The sequence below is a fragment of the Nansenia antarctica genome (genome assembly GCF_963989245.1).
Source record: "Nansenia antarctica genome assembly, chromosome: 1".
Lineage (NCBI taxonomy): Eukaryota > Metazoa > Chordata > Actinopteri > Argentiniformes > Microstomatidae > Nansenia > Nansenia antarctica.
In genome coordinates, this window is record NC_137674.1 from 56,914,298 (window position 1) to 56,932,300 (window position 18,003).

At 44.9% G+C, this 18,003-nt stretch overlaps 1 protein-coding gene across 1 annotated transcript in view; it reads left to right on the forward strand.

The window, feature by feature from the left end:
- The window catches only part of atad2b (ATPase family AAA domain containing 2B), a gene marked incomplete at its 5' end in the record, with an annotated part of 81,530 nt that extends 66,067 nt beyond the window's left edge, over positions 1 to 15,463 (forward strand). Inside the window, 3 exons of the mRNA XM_080524381.1 lie at positions 669 to 784; positions 12,905 to 13,033; positions 15,279 to 15,463. Of these exons, the coding sequence (XP_080380507.1) occupies positions 669 to 784; positions 12,905 to 13,033; positions 15,279 to 15,320 (287 nt within the window). The 3' untranslated portion in view covers positions 15,321 to 15,463. The remainder of the gene's footprint in view (positions 1 to 668; positions 785 to 12,904; positions 13,034 to 15,278) is intronic.
- Positions 15,464 to 18,003: the final 2,540 nt, after the last annotated feature.

Here is an 18,003-nt window from a genome sequence, read left to right on the forward strand (position 1 = left end):
GTCTGAACATAATTTTAGCTTTTTCGTGAAACAGGCCAAATGAATAGGCCAAATGACAATAAATCATTTTGTTGATCTCAATCCAAGACTTGATTTGGCTTGTTAAATAAGAGAACATGAATAATGTAACACATATGGCTTATGAAATAGTACCCTATCACAGACCAGCAGAATTCAACTGAGTTCTAAAAAGCCTGAGAGATTGTGTACTTTTTATAGAATATCCAAACTCTTAGAGATTTATCCTTAAAAAAAAGGGGGAAAAAAGTTTTACTGTGAAATTTCACAAGGTTGGCTTTTCCTTCCTATCCCATATTTCTCTTTGCCTTGAACTGTTTGCCATTGATTTAGTGGCGTGTAGTGTGTGGGACAAGCCAATAGGCCTGTGTGTTTGATTAACGGGCAGCACTGGGCTGGGGATTATCAGAGGCCATCTGGAAGCCTAGGCTTGTGGTGGAAGAGGGAGCAGAAAACACAGGCTGCCACCACGAGACAACCTCAGATCAGACTGCTGAACAACAGTAGTGGGCAACTGTTCTGTTTCTCTTTGACAAGGGGTTGGAGTCAGGCCTTTGCTTCCCGCTAGTCTTCCGTGGTGATTGTTTGAATAAGAAGAGACTTGAGGTGTGTCTGCGTCCCTCATACCTTTCTCTCGGTTCCTGCTATAGGCGGGTCCAAGGCGAGGAAGTGCAGGAAGAGCCAATCAGAGCAACTGAAGAGATCCCCTGACAGGACAGAGGTCATCCCTCCACCTCCTGTAGTGGTGGACCACCAGCAACTATCTGTAAGGAGTGTGTGTGTGTCTGTGTGTGTGTGTGTGTGTCTGTGTGTGTGTGTGTGTGTGTGTGTGTGTGTGTCTGTGTGTCTGTATCTGTGTGTCTGTATCTGTGTGTCTGTGTCTGTGTGTCTGTGTCTGTGTGTCTGTGTGTCTGTGTGTCTGTGTCTGTGTGTCTGTGTGTCTGTGTCTGTGTGTCTGTGTCTGTGTGTCTGTGTCTGTGTGTCTGTGTCTGTGTGTGTGTGTCTGTGTCTGTGTGTCTGTGTCTGTGTCTGTGTGTCTGTGTCTGTGTCTGTGTGTATCTGTGTGTCTGTGTGTCTGTGTCTGTGTGTCTGTGTGTCTGTGTCTCTGTGTCTCTGTGTCTCTGTGTGTGTTTTTGTTTTTTCACTGAGTACAGTGCATTGTATAGGCTGTTGCTAGGAGATGCTTTATTCTCCAAAGTAATTGAAACAGGCCTACAGTTAGGTCAGTGTAACTTTCAAGATAAGCTACTACAGAACCAGTGGTAATTTTAAATTAAGATTACATGTATTGCAAAGGGGAGCGAGAGTCTTTGGTTTTCGGGATTGGAACCTTGCTGTTTTCAGAGGTTGGTATTGAGAAAGGCTACCCATCATAGGCATAGGGGAAGCTAAGCTTCCTCAAAAGTAAATTGTAATAAATTAACCAAAATGATAGAATTACGCCTGCGAGTATAATCAAAGTCAGTAATGTATTCTCATACTGACTTTATTGTTATTCTTGCAACCATTGCATTCCTCTCATTCATCACCATCATTGTCAGAGTAAGCTACAGGACCGATGGATTTTCCAAAACGATGTGCTCACCAAACTTGGCCGGCTATAGTTTAACCGCAAGACTGACTATCTTTGGATTTAGAGATTAGAACCTGCTCGGCCAGGCGGCTGCACTGATCGTTTGGGTCTGTATTCACTATTAGAAATTTAAGGGAGGATTGGATTCACTTTTCTCGTTTGCCGTAGGCTACCGGTAAGTGATAATGACTTGTAAACATACTTTCGTTTTAGGACGTGTTCAAAAGCAAGGACTGTGTGTTCATCTAGTTATGTGTAGTTATGTGTTTTTAGCATGTTCGTGTTCTCTCAGCATGTTGTGATGTTATTAAAATACAGTTTAGACGTTCATACCGATGTGCTTTGTTAGCCGCTAGCTGTTAGCAGCATTTATAGCTAGTGGTTGCGTTTAGTCACTTTTCTCCCATTCAGTGTTTGAGGTGTACCAACATTCAAATACGCCTGTCGTGTACATTTTTTGTACGATTTCAATGTATGACACATCATTTGAAAGCTTACAATCTGTAGTTTCAGCTTACAATCTGTAGTTTCAAAAAACAGAAAAATGACTTGGGCGTTTGGTTTATCCTTTAACCAGCTGGTGTCACAAATGGGTGGGGGAATGTGAAGAGGGAATTCAACGTTGAGAAACACGTTTTGCGCACTATTGAGAATGCACTACATAGGCATCTTGGTCACAGCCATGGGAGAGGAAAACATTTTGTTCGGTCTCGCATGTTAACTCCTTTAAAACTTTATTCTGTAATTCATAGAATCAAATCAAAATGTTCCCACACTGTTGTGTGCTGTGCATATGAGAATGCATGGTGACTGCAACAAACAATATGAGAGTAAAGAAAACAACCCACAAGTTGCGTCCCTGTGAACATAACTTGATAATTAAACAATTTCCACTCTTCATGCCCCTATAATTCATGATCTGATCTGCTAATTAACTCTGCCAAATATAGGATATATTCTGTTGTTCTTGCAAGGTGTTACTTAGCAAGCTGATTAAGCAAGGCTCTGCAATCATAAACTATTCTCTCTGTTAATGTCAGCACTGTCAGTAATTTCTACCACAGAAGGATGGATCTTTTAAACATCTTTCACAGCTCTTGCCTCCACGGTACACGTCTAACTACTATCTGCAGTAGCGGCAATGAGGTCATCCATCGCTCCGATGTTAACATGCATATTCCAATCAGTGACCTACTGTAAATGCATTTTCTTTTGTTGAGTAATCTAGAATTCCTTATTTTGAAACCTAAAAATCATATGGAAAGGTCCAGTATATAACATTCAAGCTTTCTAAAAAACAACCTAATGATTATAATGACTGTTTAATCGGTAGCGATCAAGGAATGAGATATATTTAATTCACTGTGTGGGGAGGGGAGGGGCCATCGGGGAGGGGCCATAGGAGGTGGTGGGGGGGAGTGGACTTACTGATTTTGCCTTTCTGTCTCTGGTGGCTATTTCTCATGCTGACACAACACAACAGCTAATGTCCATTTCGGGGGGTTATGTTATTATGAGAGAGAATATTGTTGTTTGGAAAATGTAACTGAATTTCACCACAATGGCCAGAGATGGCAGATTTCTGACGAACTTTCGCCTGCTTCTTTAATGAGCCATAATTTCTGCTAATTACATCCCTTAGTATAAAAGTCAAGAGTTGGTGGTGATAGCAGTAATAATGTAGCGTTAACACAATGCTCTTGCATGGCTTAGACCTACTCTCTTATGAGAACCATCCATTCATGTTATCTTCAATGAGCCAGTTTAGGTACTGCCAGTGTCCCAGTAATTTCCTGCCAGCATTATAACTGGCAATGTCCCCTCCCTAATCCCAGTCACACACTACACACTTGTCTGAAAGGCTTCCCTGCGAACCACATTAATCCATCCCTTACTCTAAAGAAGCCTCTGTTCAGCCGCCTCCCTGCCCAGAACACGCTGCTCCCAGAAGTAGCCAATTTTGGGGCTGGGTGAGAGAAAATCAACCAACATTTTAATGGGCCCTAGTCAGGCCTGTGAGGCAGCTGATGAGGTGGAGGTGGTGGTGGGGGGATGAGGGATGCGGGGGATTTAGGGGTGGAGGATGGGGCGCATGAGGGTGGGGGGGCTGGACTCAATCATGGGTGACTGCCCCTAAGCCTCCCCAGGCTCGATAGGCCTGCTCTGGCAGTGCTGGTGTCATTCTGTCCTTCTCAGACGGATGCTCCTGATTTCCCAGACTAATATCTTCTCTCTGTCCTCTGGCTCTGTCGAAAACCCCTAACCTCGCCCCCAGTCTCCAGCCAGGCACACTCTGCATCACTGCCATCCCAGAGAGGGAACCAATTTAAGTGGCAAGCGCGTCTCTCCACATCTCTCAATCAACAGGTGTTGTTCCCCCGCCATCTTAAAGGGTGCAAGGCCATGACTCAAACATGAGCGCCTCTCTCCATGCCTCTCGCTCCAGCAAGTCAGTTCAGGATTGATTGACAGGATATTAAGAACGAAGGGGGGAAAAAAGAGGAATGTGAAACGGTTCTCTGACACTTTGCACAGTCACGCTAGTGTTCCACCTAATACCCTGGGTGTAAATTGGAGCCGTGACCAATACGTGCTCCTCTCTTCTATCTTCACTCTCTTCAGAGCGACTCCACAGACTGACCGGCTTGGTTAAAAGGCGCTCGGTGGGGCAGTCTAATTGGTGTAAAAGTAGTGTTCCTCTGACGTGCGCTCTGTTCTGCCCCTCCATCCCACAGTGGCATGGCGTGGATATCAGACCGCCGTCTCCTCGCCATTACCCCCCCCCCCCCCCCCCGGGATTGGGAGGGTCGGGGCCTTGTCTCTTCCCACCCCGTCTGTGTCTCTGTCTGATTGACAGATCTGGTCCCAGAGGGGTCTTGGCTGACGCGCCAAAGAGTCTCCAACCGGCCACCCCAAGTGAACCAACGCACACCGTGCTAATCTGAATTCTTATATGTTAGCCGAGGAAAGAGTGGAGATATCTTGAAGAAACAGATCGTGAAAAGAGGGCACTGTGAATAATTGCTTTTTTATCCCTGGCTTACGGAACAAATTGAATTTCCGGTGAGCAGGGTGAGACTTGTCGTTTAAGCAGATATCTCCTCACTGGTTTGGGCTGGCTCGTTGCCTGATGCGTATTAGGAGAAGTGTGAGTGGTGTGGCGCTCTCCCTCCGCCTCTCTTCTTTCATTCATATTCATTGATTGTAGAAGTCTCATTACTTACCGGTACTGGCATTTAACTTGATAGCAGAGACCTGGAATCCCTATGGCATTAAATACTGTTAGAATTCCGTTAGTTTGTTCACAGACCTCACAATGAGGACCTAGGCCTGAGATTGTAGCTAGGGATGCCCGATCGATCGGCCAGCAATCAGAATCGGGCAATATTCAGTAAAAATATGAGATCAGGGAAATCCGATAATGCTTTCTAGTCGCTGACCACGACAACCAATCAATGACGCAGACAACGTGAGCCAATTCATTGTTAGAATGAATGGCACCTGTCACTAAAGCTACAAACACAGCCTTGAACGGTGTGGACCTCAATTATTTTGCCGTCTTCCTCTTATCCGAAATATCCATAAGTTCCATCGCTTCGAGGTAGACTGTAAGGCTTTCTATCCATCTCCCCCACGGAATCAGAGGCTCGCCTGGCAGAGACAAGAAAGACGCTGGTGGTGGTAGTGAAAACTCAGCCATCCTCGTCGCCAATGTTATATTCCAGAGGCATGAAAGTATTCAGGTCCACACAGTTCAATGCTGTGTTTGTAGCTTTAGTGATAGGTGCCATTCATTCTAACAACACACACACACACCCTAAAGTATATAGCACACATACCGTATGTGTAAATATGTTGGCGGTGTCACACGTTCATATTCATATTCATATTCATATTATTATATGATTGATTTATTTTGTTTGCAATAATGCAAAGCGGTTCCAAGACATAATAATGTCATATAGGCTATTATGATGCATTGTTGAGGCAATATTACTTGTAATAAATAAATAATGTGTTATTTAATTCACTATTAGTTTTCTTGAATTAATATTTCTTTAAACACCAGATGCTAATTAAAAACACAAATCTTCATTAAAAATAACATTTTTAAAAAGATCGGTATCGGCAGATATTGCTCATAGATGATCGGTGATCAGTAATGGTGACAAAAAACGTTATCAGTGCATCCCTAGTTGTAGCTACATCAGTGTTCTTCAAGTCTTGCCCTGGGGATCCACTTGGTTTGTTGTTCTATCCCAGCACAAAGACAACAGATTGAACTAATCAAGTGAATGATTAATAGTTGATGAAGGTGTACCAGCTATTGCTGAGCAGAAACAGAAGTCTACACACCCTGTATCTCTCTAAGACCAGGACTGAAGAGACCTATGTATACATTGTGAACCCCAGGCTTCCTGTGTCCCACCAACGCTTAGCAGTTTTGTCCCATGAACTATAAGCCACATGTTCACAGATGGACTGGATACGAGCTCCTCATAACCCACCTAGATTGCAGCCAGTATCTTCTATCAAAGTCATTGAGTCAAATCTAGTCCTATTATTTCTACCCACCACACCAAGAACATGGATGTGTAACAGAAGGGACGGGCAATTTTCTTTTAGATTTGTTTTACACATCTGCAGATGTCCAGGGTGCATTGATACGCTGTCACAGTGAAGGGGCCTTTCCTTGACGCTAGACTATTACAGCATGTCAAGGTTTCATCTCAGAGCTACCTGTCCACAGAAATGGCCCCATTTTCAGGATGTCATCGCCTCCCATTTTCTGGACTAATAATAGTGGACCCCTTCGACGAGGCAGCCATTCCACACCACGTCTGTTTATGAAGAAAACTGCTTAACCGCCTTGCTGGGCCAGCGTTTGATTGTCAATAAAAAGAAATAACTTTTGGAGTGCTGCTTTCATTTTTATTCATTCCTGCAGATGTCCTTGACAGTGTGACCATTTGCATGTGATTACAGCCTTTCCGTTTGCCTCTATCGAAGTCTGAAAGGCCTCCATCGACGTCAGAATAAACAACATGTCAGTCAGTTGCTTCTCATTTCCAAAACCACTCTCCTTGAGTGACTCGCACACACTGAACTTGCTTTTTTTCCACCACTTCGTCCCAAAAACTTTTTGGGGAGTGCCGTAATGTGTTAATTCATGTCGAAGCTGTCAGGTTAGCCCTAACTGCCTGCCTTTAGGAAGTGTTGGTTTTTCTTTTTAACAAAAGACTGGAGAGTCGAAGAGAACAGCATAGAATAGATTGGTTTTCAAAGTTTTCCCCGATAACGCAGGCATGTCTAGTGCTTAGCAGCCACTCTATAGAGAGGCTAATTGCCTCACCCACTTTGGAGCCTCTTATTCTGGCATTAAGGACTTACACCAACCACAGCAGTATAGTCTGTCAGGGCTCTCCTCATCAGCATCACCATTGTATGTCAGCAATGCTCTTTGCGGTCGAGTCCAATTTGAGCAGAAGAGTCAATAGTAGAATCCAAACACTAAAGAGAGACAGGGTTTTACTTTACTACGTGAACAATCAATGGTTCAATCAATGGTTCACTACGCTGTGGATCTGTTGTCATCCCCACATCTACAGTATGTAAACTATAGTTTACTAAATGTTTCCAGTTTATTCCCCCCCTCCTAACCTCTTTAGAATAATTGAGATGGAGTGTGTTGATAAATGCTTGGCGGTTTAAAGGTTGCCAAAGGTGTCAGCATCTTTAATCTCACACCGACCTCCAACTACCGTTACATGAGGCTAATATCCGTTCCAGATGGAAGTTCAAGCATCTCCACCTGTTTGTCATTAGTAAACCCCATCTGACCCGTGTGTCCTGTTCTCCATCATGTTGAATAAGTGAGAGTCAACTGCTATCGCATGGCCGGGGGTTATCCACCATGACTTGTTTTGGAGATGAAGCCGCTGCATAATTCAGAATGGAGTTAGTTATCCATTCCCCCCCCACTCCCCCCCCGGTGTCTACCAGAAGAGCTGTGGATGGCCTTTCATTTGCTGTGACACTGAGTTGGTTACTACACTGCAGAATTTGATTCCCCAGTTTTGATTCCCCACATTTGTCATGACAGGCAGCCAACATCTGGCCTGTCATCCTTACCATACTCTGTCTTGTGTTACGCAGCAGTATGTGTCCTCTCTCACCGCCAGACAGTCCGTGTGACTTGGCACCGTCCTCTGGCGTTTCACCCGTTTATTGCGTTGCAACGGTTGCAAATCACCTCCCTTGCCTTCCCTCATCTACCCCTCTCTCACTCTTTTACCCTTCTTTCTCCCTCTCTCTCTCTGATCATTTCCATACTATAGACTTTCTCTCTCTCTTTTTCTGGCAAAGCACGGATCATTTATAATTCATCCCTTCCGTAGTGTTGCCGAGAAAGATTACATTAAAATGAGAAGGAAGGAGAGAGGGGTTGAATTGCTCGCTCATTTTGAGAAAAGCTTAATAACAATTTGGAAAGCTTAATAACATCCCTGTTGATGGATACTGTGGAGCATGAAGTCCCTCCCTCTGTTTCCCTCTCTCTTGGTGCGTCCCATTAGTCGAACAAATATCTCCTTTCCACTACCACTTTCTCCTCCTGACGCGCAATTACATTTTCTTGTCGCCATTTTGAAGTTGAAGTCGTCTTCGGCGGAGGAACCAGTAATGGATCCTTCAGTGCACACTTCACTCCTGTGTGACATCAGCCACCCCCACCTGATATCTAAATAACAACTCAAAAGTTCCCCTTGCACCAGTGCACAAAATGAATTGTGAATTCACAGTTTAGCGCTCATCAATATCATTATATAATCAAGTCCACTGATGGCGTGTTGATGCCATTGGTGGTTAATTGGTTTATTCAACTGTTTCAGGTCTAGCCTGTCAAATATCAGTGGAAATAACAACAATAAGTATGCTATGCAGCATAGGTGCATGCATGTGTTTGATATGTTAAACACACATATTAAACACACATATTATTGTTTTAGGTCTAATACTTTAGCCTGCCCTCATTGTTCCCAGGTTAACTCAAGGCGTGTGATGTCCGTAATGGCCACTGGACGGTGTACAAACCTATGCAGTTCTGATCAAGCCATTACACCACATTACATTACACCTTGCAGGCACATTACACGTGCGGAAAATTGTATGAGCGCCCCGGCGTCCCGACGCTCTGGGCAGTCCAATGGAAGCATCCAGGCAACAGCCTTCCCATAGAAATACACCATGCCATCGGAGCGTGATTCACATTTCTGCTCCAGAACAAGATGTACAATCCTGTTTATTTAGAAATTAATTCTTACCAGTGGTGTTTGACAGAGGATGAAGGTAGACATATTTAATGTAAAGTTATCTATCTAACGTTAATTTGTGCATGATAGTCGTGCGTTTTGACTTATTTCCATGTCGCATTTTCCCCCTTTGATGGCTATAGCTGTGGCATTTAAACCAAAACACACCATCTAATCCGAGCAGTTGTTATTATGTAATATTATTGATGGTGTGGAGAGCAGTGAGCGGGAGACTGAATGTGAGCAGTGAGCGACACCAGACTCAGTGCATGATAGCAGTGATGGGTTTTATCATGTAGCTGACTAATGCCATGGACAGCGGCTGTTTCTCCAACGTTCCTGTCACATCGAATCTTGGAACACCATAAAAATAAACCTACGCAGATGTCTAACGTTATCTATCTAGCGTTACATGTTTTAAGGCTGATTTGTGCATGATAGTCGTGCATTTTGTCATATGTGACGCAGTCTGGTGAAATGTGCAACCAGAAGGCAAAGTCATTTTTCCGTTTTTTACATGTGCTTAAACTACAGATTGTAAGCTTTCAAATTATGTGTCATACATTGAAATCTGAGAATGTTGGTACACCTCAAACACTGAATGGGAGAAAAGTCACTCTAAGCGCAGCCACAGCTATGAACGCTGCTAACAGCTAGCGGCTAACAAAACACATCGCTACGAAGGTCTAAACTGTATTTTAATAATGTCACAACTTGCTGAGAGAACATCGACATGCAAAAAACACATTACTACACAACTAGATGAACACACAGTTCTTGCTTTTGAACACAACCTAAAACGAAAGTATGTTTACAAGTCAAGTCTCCATTACCGGTAGCCTCCTGCAAAGGAGAATAGTGAATCCAATCCACAAATTATATATATTTAGTGATCGTTAAGCTGTTGTTTATTATATCGAGTACTTTAAATCGGTACTTTAAAACTTCAAGTTGGTGTTATGAAAAAAACCCGAAAACTAGATATTGTTGACACAATAAGTTTCACTTTCACTTTTTGACCCCGAGTGAGCGTGTTGTTCGCAAGTTCACCAGACCGCGTCGCATATTTCCATGTCATTCACCCCTTTCATGGCATATGACGCCTGAAATTTTACTTAAGTTCAGCCGTGAAGTTGTTGCACTGTTGTCCTATATCAGTGCAGACTGGCAGGGGTGAGCACAGGTTGCTAGCCTACAGAACACCGTTATTCTGTCATGAACTGGCCTGATAATGAAGCATTGTTCTTCTTTATTTTATGACTTTTGATCGATTGATAGGATGAAACTTAAGTTGTGAATGAATCGCGAGCGTCAATGCTTTTCTACAACACTTCTGATGACGTATCAGGGTCTGGAAGGGTTGTCCCATTTCATAGGGGAAGATTACAGCCACTACGCCTTGTGGCTCTGTTCCGAGGCCTTGGCTCCAAAGTGAGTGGCACTCCAAAACGAGCCGTAGGGAAGGGAAACAGGATTGGGCCCTTCTCTCTTCTCTTTCTCTCTATCTTGTTTTTGCTCTTGCTCTCTATCTCTCGCTCTCTCACTTGCTCTCTATCCCTCACTCGTTTTCTCTCTCTGTCTCTCTCTCCCCTCTAGTAATCCCTTGGCCATAGAGGCGGCCTTGGCTTGTTTCTCACACAGTGTTTCTCAACCTTTTTCGTCCCTGGGACTGGCCAGCTATGATCCATCCTCCCTGGAGAATTGACCAAATGTGACAGAGGAGGCAGTGGCACATTTGTCTGTGTGCTCTCTAATGGTTTTACTGCACTGACCAATCCACATGTTTTTCTGGGTTGTTGAGCATAGAAGTCAATTCAGACTCCTCTGAGTTTGGTCACCGCGAACAGCGCTGTTAAATTAAGTCATTTCCTTCTTGATTGATAGTCGCGATATGTATTTAATGATCACATAATGTCAACGCATGACCTATTTAACTTCAAAGCGTATTAGAGGGGGGTGTATTAGAGTGTATCATGTTAGAGCTGGTTTCTCGGTAAAGGGATCAACACGGCTTTGGATGGAATATCAACGCTCTTATTTCCTGATGAACACCAACTCTGCACAGCGAGGCATTTACACTGATGGAACACCAACTGTTAAGCTGTTTGCACCCATGCCGTGGCTATTTCTGTACCCCCAGAATAAGCTGTGCCCGGGTCTCCATTTCAGCCATTGCTGGGTCCAGGATGAAGATCTTAATCGTAGCTCCAGTCCTGGGTTGGGTCAGGATTGGGTTTTACATCTCAGCATCCCAGCCAGCCTGAATGTTCCGCCTGTCAGCCAGCCATCTTGTTAGCTCGCCTTAACAGGCAGAAGCATGTGCGGAATGCTGACGCGTTAACGGTGTGTATATAGAGTTGGCAGGTGTGTGGGCAGAGAGTTGGCCCGCCCAGGGAGTCATCTGCCTCATAGGTCAGGAGGGTGAATGTCACCTCATGTGACACCTCATAATGAAGTGTCTTGTCCTGTTCTGTCCTGTCCTCCCCTCTCCTCCCTCTCTCCACCCCTCCCTCCCTCCCACTCCCTGCCTCCATCCCAGCAGAACCCAGTTTATCTGCGGTGCTGTAGTCAGTGTTCATCAGTCGCAGCCTCTCTAAAGCAGAGGAGGGATAGAGATGTGAGCTGTGATGGGGTTTGGGGAGAAGGGAAGGGGAGGGGGGGTTAAATGGTCCATGTCAGCAGCACCCTTTACCAGGCAGGATTACTGCTCCATTGTGTGCTGTGAGCTCACTTACTCAGGGGGTTCACTAACCCCCCACCAATTACACACACACGCACACACACACACACACACACACACACACACACACACACACACAGCGCGGGTACTGGACAAAGGCGAAGGCAAAGAGCGCCCTTTTTTTTCAGATGGCCAACAGGGAGACAGGAACAGATTGGATGGAGAGAAGGAGTACGGGTGGAGACATAGGAAATGGCAGATAAGTGGGGGGAAAGAAAGTGATTAAGAAATAAGAGACTGTGAGATTGGCAATTGGAGGTTAAGACCCATTTCTGTGATGCAGATCCCTTGTCTGGTCTAACCGGCTGTCAGGCTGACCTCCCTGAAGGCTGGTAGAAGGCTGGTAGCATTGGTCTACGCTTCCAGCAGCTAGTAGTAGATGTCTCTGTGACTCATAACACACAACATGAGAATTGTTTGAGTACTCTTAAACTCATAAACACAATTCCAACCAGACTTTGTCTAGATTCTGTAGTGTTCTGTAGCACTGGTTCTGTTCCTTATGGGTCACTCGATCCCACTCAGAACATCTACAACAGAATAGGTATGCAAGCAGGGCCTTGGTCACTGTTCAGTCTTCATTGTGAACATTTTGAACACAGCATTCAAACAAATGTCCCTGTAGCCTTGGGTTTTGTTGTCTTCATTGGCAAGTGAAAGACGCTTTGACAAGTATCCCTATTCTGAATTAATCCTGATGTTTCTAGTGGCCCATGCCTTTACTTTTTGAGTGTCTCTCTCACACACACACACACACACACACACACACACACACACACACACACACACACACGCACACACACACACACCCGGGGGGGGGGGGCATTCTGATGAGCCCTGAGTTTACCAGGACCGCACGCGCACACACACACACACACACACACACACACACACACACACACACACACACACACACACACACACACACACACACACACACAGGCTTACGGTTGGCAGAGGAACGGGTCAATTGAAAAGGCCTTTGACTGTTCAGATCATTTTAATTAAAGTAGAAGTGAAATGTAAACATGGTGCTAATTATGATTAGCCTTAATTAGCTGTCACTCTGATGTTAATTGCTTTTAAATATATCTGAACTGTATGCGTGTGCGGACGTGCGTGCGTGTGTGTGTACTGACACCACCACCTCCATCTAGTGAGGGAGAGTGAGTGGTGTAAATGTGTAACCTGTGTGTAACCTGTGTGTGTGTGTGTGTGTGTGTGTGTGTGTGTGTGTGTGTGTGTGTGTGTGTGTGTGTGTAGGCTCTGCTAGAGGAGGTGGTGAGGAAGAGCGAGGGCTACAGTGTGGATCAGCTGGAGAGGCTCTTCTCTCTGCTCAGTCAATGTGTCTACCAGCACCGCAAAGACTATGACAAGACCCGGCTACTGGAGGTGAGATATGCACACACACACACACACACACACACACACACCTAGCCTCAACATCTGAAATAACACAAGTGAACTGAAAGCTTCAAGATAGTTTCGTTGTTTCATTTTCTGTGAACCAACTGTGTAAAAACATGTTCGGAGGAAGACATATGGCACATCATTTAAAAGACATTAGCCATAATAGTAGATCATCTAGGTCTGTTTTATTTCCTATCAGTCTGTCTGATGGAGAAGACCCTGCTGTGTGTGTGTGTGTGTGTGTGTGTGTGTGTGTGTGTGTGTGTGTGTGTGTGTGTGTGTGTGTGCGTGCGCGTGCGCGTGCGTGCAGGAATAATCTTTGCCACTTTTTACACTGGGTCACTCACAAGCACACAGATGGAGCCATCGCCGGGGCACAGCAGTGCTCAAAGAGACCGCTCCATTAAATATTTAGCAAAGATACACTCTTATCAGTGGGGAACTGTTGATTCCTCCTCTCTTTCTCCCTCTGTCCGTCCCACCAACTGTAAACTTTGAGGCTAAGGCCAACACTGAGTTGGCTGACTGACAGACAGGCAGACAGACATGCAGACAGGCAGGCAGGCAGGCAGGCAGGCAGGCAGGCAGGCAGGCAGGCAGGCAGGCAGGCAGGCAGGCAGGCAGGCAGGCAGACAGGCAGACAGGCAGACAGAGAGAACAGACAGACAGACAGGATAGCTGCATACTGTGAGATGCTCCTCCAGTTTGAGAGTACTGTAGGGCAGCTTCTTCACTGCAGACATGGTGCAGACAGGAGGCCGGTAGAGGAAGATAGTATGGTAGCTGGTGCGTGCTGGAGGTGAGTCTGTACAGCCACGGCAGAGTAGACAGGTGGTGCTGTTGACAACGCCGGCTGCTGGAGTCGCGAATGTGTTGGTGTTTGTGTGCCGAGACAATGTCTATGTGAGTGATTTGGTTCTGTAGAGCCTCTTGTGTTAGAGATGCATTGCACGTACACACACACACACACACACACACACACACAGACACACAGACTTATGGTGGTTGTTAAAGAAATATTTTCTGTTGTTGTCCTATACGGAGTGTGTGTTTTGACGGATTGAAATGGCACAGTACACGAGAATCCCCCCTATGGGCTTCATATACAATCCCTTCTGTCTGGTTCCGTGATGTTCCCAGCAGAGCGCCGGCTGCCTGACCTTTCTGATGATGGAATGTTCTCTGTTTGAGTGTGTAAAGCCATAGAGACCCGTGCTAGTATGGAAATAGGCCATTTCCCTGTCAGAGGTAAGGCCACACACTGTTTGAAACGGATTGTAACCACGTGGAAATGTTTTTCCCTTGTGGCTATTTTAAGATGCGTGTTCCTGAGACTATAGGAATGCTCTTTGTAGTTGTGTTGTAAGGATGCTGCGGCCTGTATGACACGTTGTCTTCGGTACCTCAGTCTGGAATTCCCTAGTAAATCTTGTCTGGAAACACACTGAATCCGTTAAACTGGTTTCACTGATTCATTCTGTCTATGTCTTCATTTGAAGTGTTTGAGCCTACCTCTTATGTTGTGTTGGAGCGGGGAGGAGATAGGAGTGAAGGAAAGAGAGAAGGAAGGAGAGAAACAGACAGACAAGACACCAGAGGAAGGGGGTGTGTGAGAGGGTAGCAGGTGAGTAGGGTTAGGATGTAGATCTAGCACCTCAGCTCTCTGACCGGAGAACACGGGTGTTAAAAGCTCTCTGTTTGTTGGTGAGAATATGTGTGAGTGTTGCTGGTGTTAAAAGCTGGATTGTCGTTTCTGAGAAAGTCAAGCTTTCTGGAACTCTGTGTAGGTTCCTCGACTTGGTGTATCATTGATGGATTGCTTTTCTACCACACTTTTTATTTTTATTTTTTTATTGTGGGCTGTAGTATTGGAGGGGGTTGTGAATTTGTGCGCTTCCCTTCAAATCTAACACACACACACACACACACACACACACACACACACACAGACAATTGTAGATGGTTTAGAACAACAATTGCCTCCTGAGAGCATTAATCATGAGCTGGTCAGACGTAAACATCAATTTATATTCCTCCCTTTCTCTTCAGACGGCCAGCCTTAAATGCTGCCTTCCTCCTGACACCAGGATGGAGACCACTGGCCCATTTTACATGACCAAGCCTCTAGCCTGGGGAAGCTCTCTAGTGACAGGGCTGTGTGGATGTGGAATGCCTGGGATCGGTGTGATCTATATTAACCTGTATGTTTTGCTGCCTTTGTTTCCAGGAGATGGAGAGCCGAGTTCAGCATTTTGAAACATTCCTGTGAGACACAGAGAGCCTATCCGGTTGATCCTGATCGGACTCGGACCACGCGCACACACACACACACACACACATTTGAGAGAAAGACCAGCCTTTGAGCCAAGTCCTTACACACAGAGCAGAACACAGAGCCCTGGTCTTAACGTGAGCCGCAAGGGAGAGGGAGGAAGGGAGAGGAGAGAGACGTTCTATGGTGCTATTGTCTCAGGGTACCTGGTCAGGTCCAGTCTACGGAACCAAACTCAGCCTCCCGGAGGTGGCCGTGTCAGTCACACAATCACTCATGCCAATATCTACGGACAACAACTGGTGCTACTCGGGTGCTAATCCTGTATACTGTTTCCTTATCCATGCTGCTCTTGGGATTTACTCAGAAAATAACCAACAAACAGATGATGGTGATGTCATATATCCCAACCTAGCCGCCTCTTTTGCCAGGAATTGGCCGAGCACACACGCATAAACATGTGCACGCACGCACACACACACACACGCACATAAACACGTGCACACGCACACACACATAAACACGTGCACACGCACACACACACATAAACACGTGCACACACACACACGCACACACACACACACACACACACACACACATTATATCCATACACAAGCACACACACCGAGTAACCACAGACACAGATCCTCACCAGCAGCAGTGCAGCAGTGTGAATGCTGTGTGTCTCTAGGAGGTTGGGACGATGTTCTCTCATTGAACCACATTGCTGAGCCCATCTCGTCTGTTAGTTCAGCACATCAGAGGCCAGTCATCTCATAACCACGTCAAACCGCAGCTCGAACCATTCAAGCACCTTGATTTGATTGGTATCTGGATGTTAGCAACCCTTAAGCATTCTCGTCCAAAACATATGTCTGTATTAGAGGTCCTTGTGTGAAGATGTTGTAGGCTAGCACTGCAGGAGTGTAGAATAACGTTCAAGTTGATACCGATTCTACAAACAAATTTCAAGTTGGTTATTTGGGAAAATGTCTTAGTGAAATGCATCAACAGGGACTGAGGAAGCTTTTATTGAGATGTTGGCTGTAAGCCTCCCACTGACATCCACTGACAGGCTCTGGCCTTCACAGTCCTAGCAGACTGACATGTGCTAGCGCCAGCTGAATCACATCTCTATACTCACACTGTAATGTTTTCTCTTCCACACAAGCTGTGCCCTGATAGTTTTATTTGCTATCGACACCTAGTTGGAGAAAACTGGAAGCAGTACAAATCTGGCAACAACAAGGGAAAAAATCAGTAGTTTGCACTGCCTAGCATGTGCCTTATTTATTTGACCTTAAATCATATTTCTGAAAGGGTGTTTATTTTCTATTTACGACTCCCTTCTACGTGATGCATAGCAGGCTCAAGGAACAAGTTGTCTCCTAACCGCAGATCTAGCGTCAGATTACACTGACCCTAACATCTTCCTGGTCGTGTCACGGCCATGGCAAACATCTAACCAGGGACCAGTGGGTAGGGGCAACTCCTACCTTATTGCAAAACACCCAAACGTATAGAAAAACTTTTGTTTAAGTCTCTACCTGCCCAGAGGGAACCTGTAGAGAGATGTGTTGTTGACAGCAGAGTTTGTACTGCTTTCATGTGGATGAGTGTCACAAATCAGTCACAGCCGTCTTTGTGCCAATTTTGCCCACTCAGTCAAAATGGTGCTGAGCTTCATATGAGTTGGTATATTCACAAGAAACACATTAACTATGTATTAAGTTGTGCATTTGTTTGATTATTTTTCTAAGCGTTTTTCAATTTTATACTTTGGAAATGATGCTCGGATTGTTGGTGCATTGATTATGAATCTCATTATGAGAAAGGCTATTCTAGGCAGTGTCCCCTATTGAGGTGTAAACAGCATTATATTGTTGCTTTTTTAAATTTGTGGAAGCTTATATGTTTTTTGTTTTCTACGCCTAAAAATAGTTGGGGGTTTCCTCTAGTTGGCTCTGGTCAATCCATGTTCCCCTTTGTGGTAAGTCTATGTATGCAGTTTAGCTTTTGAACTTTTTTGGCTTTCCTTGGCCATGGATGAGATGATGTTTTGACCAGATATATACAGCAGAAACCCCTCTACTCTTTTACATCACGCTGTGCAAATGCTCATCCAAACTCTAACCTCTGGTGCACTTCTCACCACCCCAGCTCACCTCTGCTTTCTCTTGGATTCCAGGTGAAGATAAGAAAAAAAACACAAAAAACACAGTATGCAAAGTAGCATTTTGAGGAGTTAGCATTGGACTACTGCAGATATAGAGAAACAAGGCTACCTCAGCTTAATTTATTTTAATGATAAGACAAACCGTTTACTGGGCACAAACAGTATTTGTCATGTTCCAAAATATCGTTGCAACTCTCAAAAACTAAGGTACTGGATCATCAGCACGAAACCTGTGGTTGCCGCAGTAATCCAAGAGTGTTTGGTTTTCATTCTTTTCTGTGTTTATTGTTTGTTTATTTGCATTTGAGCCGAGTTGAAAAATACAGCATTTAATTTAAAGGAAATGTCACATACTGTATATTTCTGTTTTCCTTTCCTACACCAATGTCCTGGTGGATTTTCTTACAGATGGCTCTACGCTTTGTCACAGGCTATTGAGACACGCTGTCTGTTCATCAACCATCTCCGCTTTTTGTTTAAACTTAATTGTGTGTTTGGTTTGCA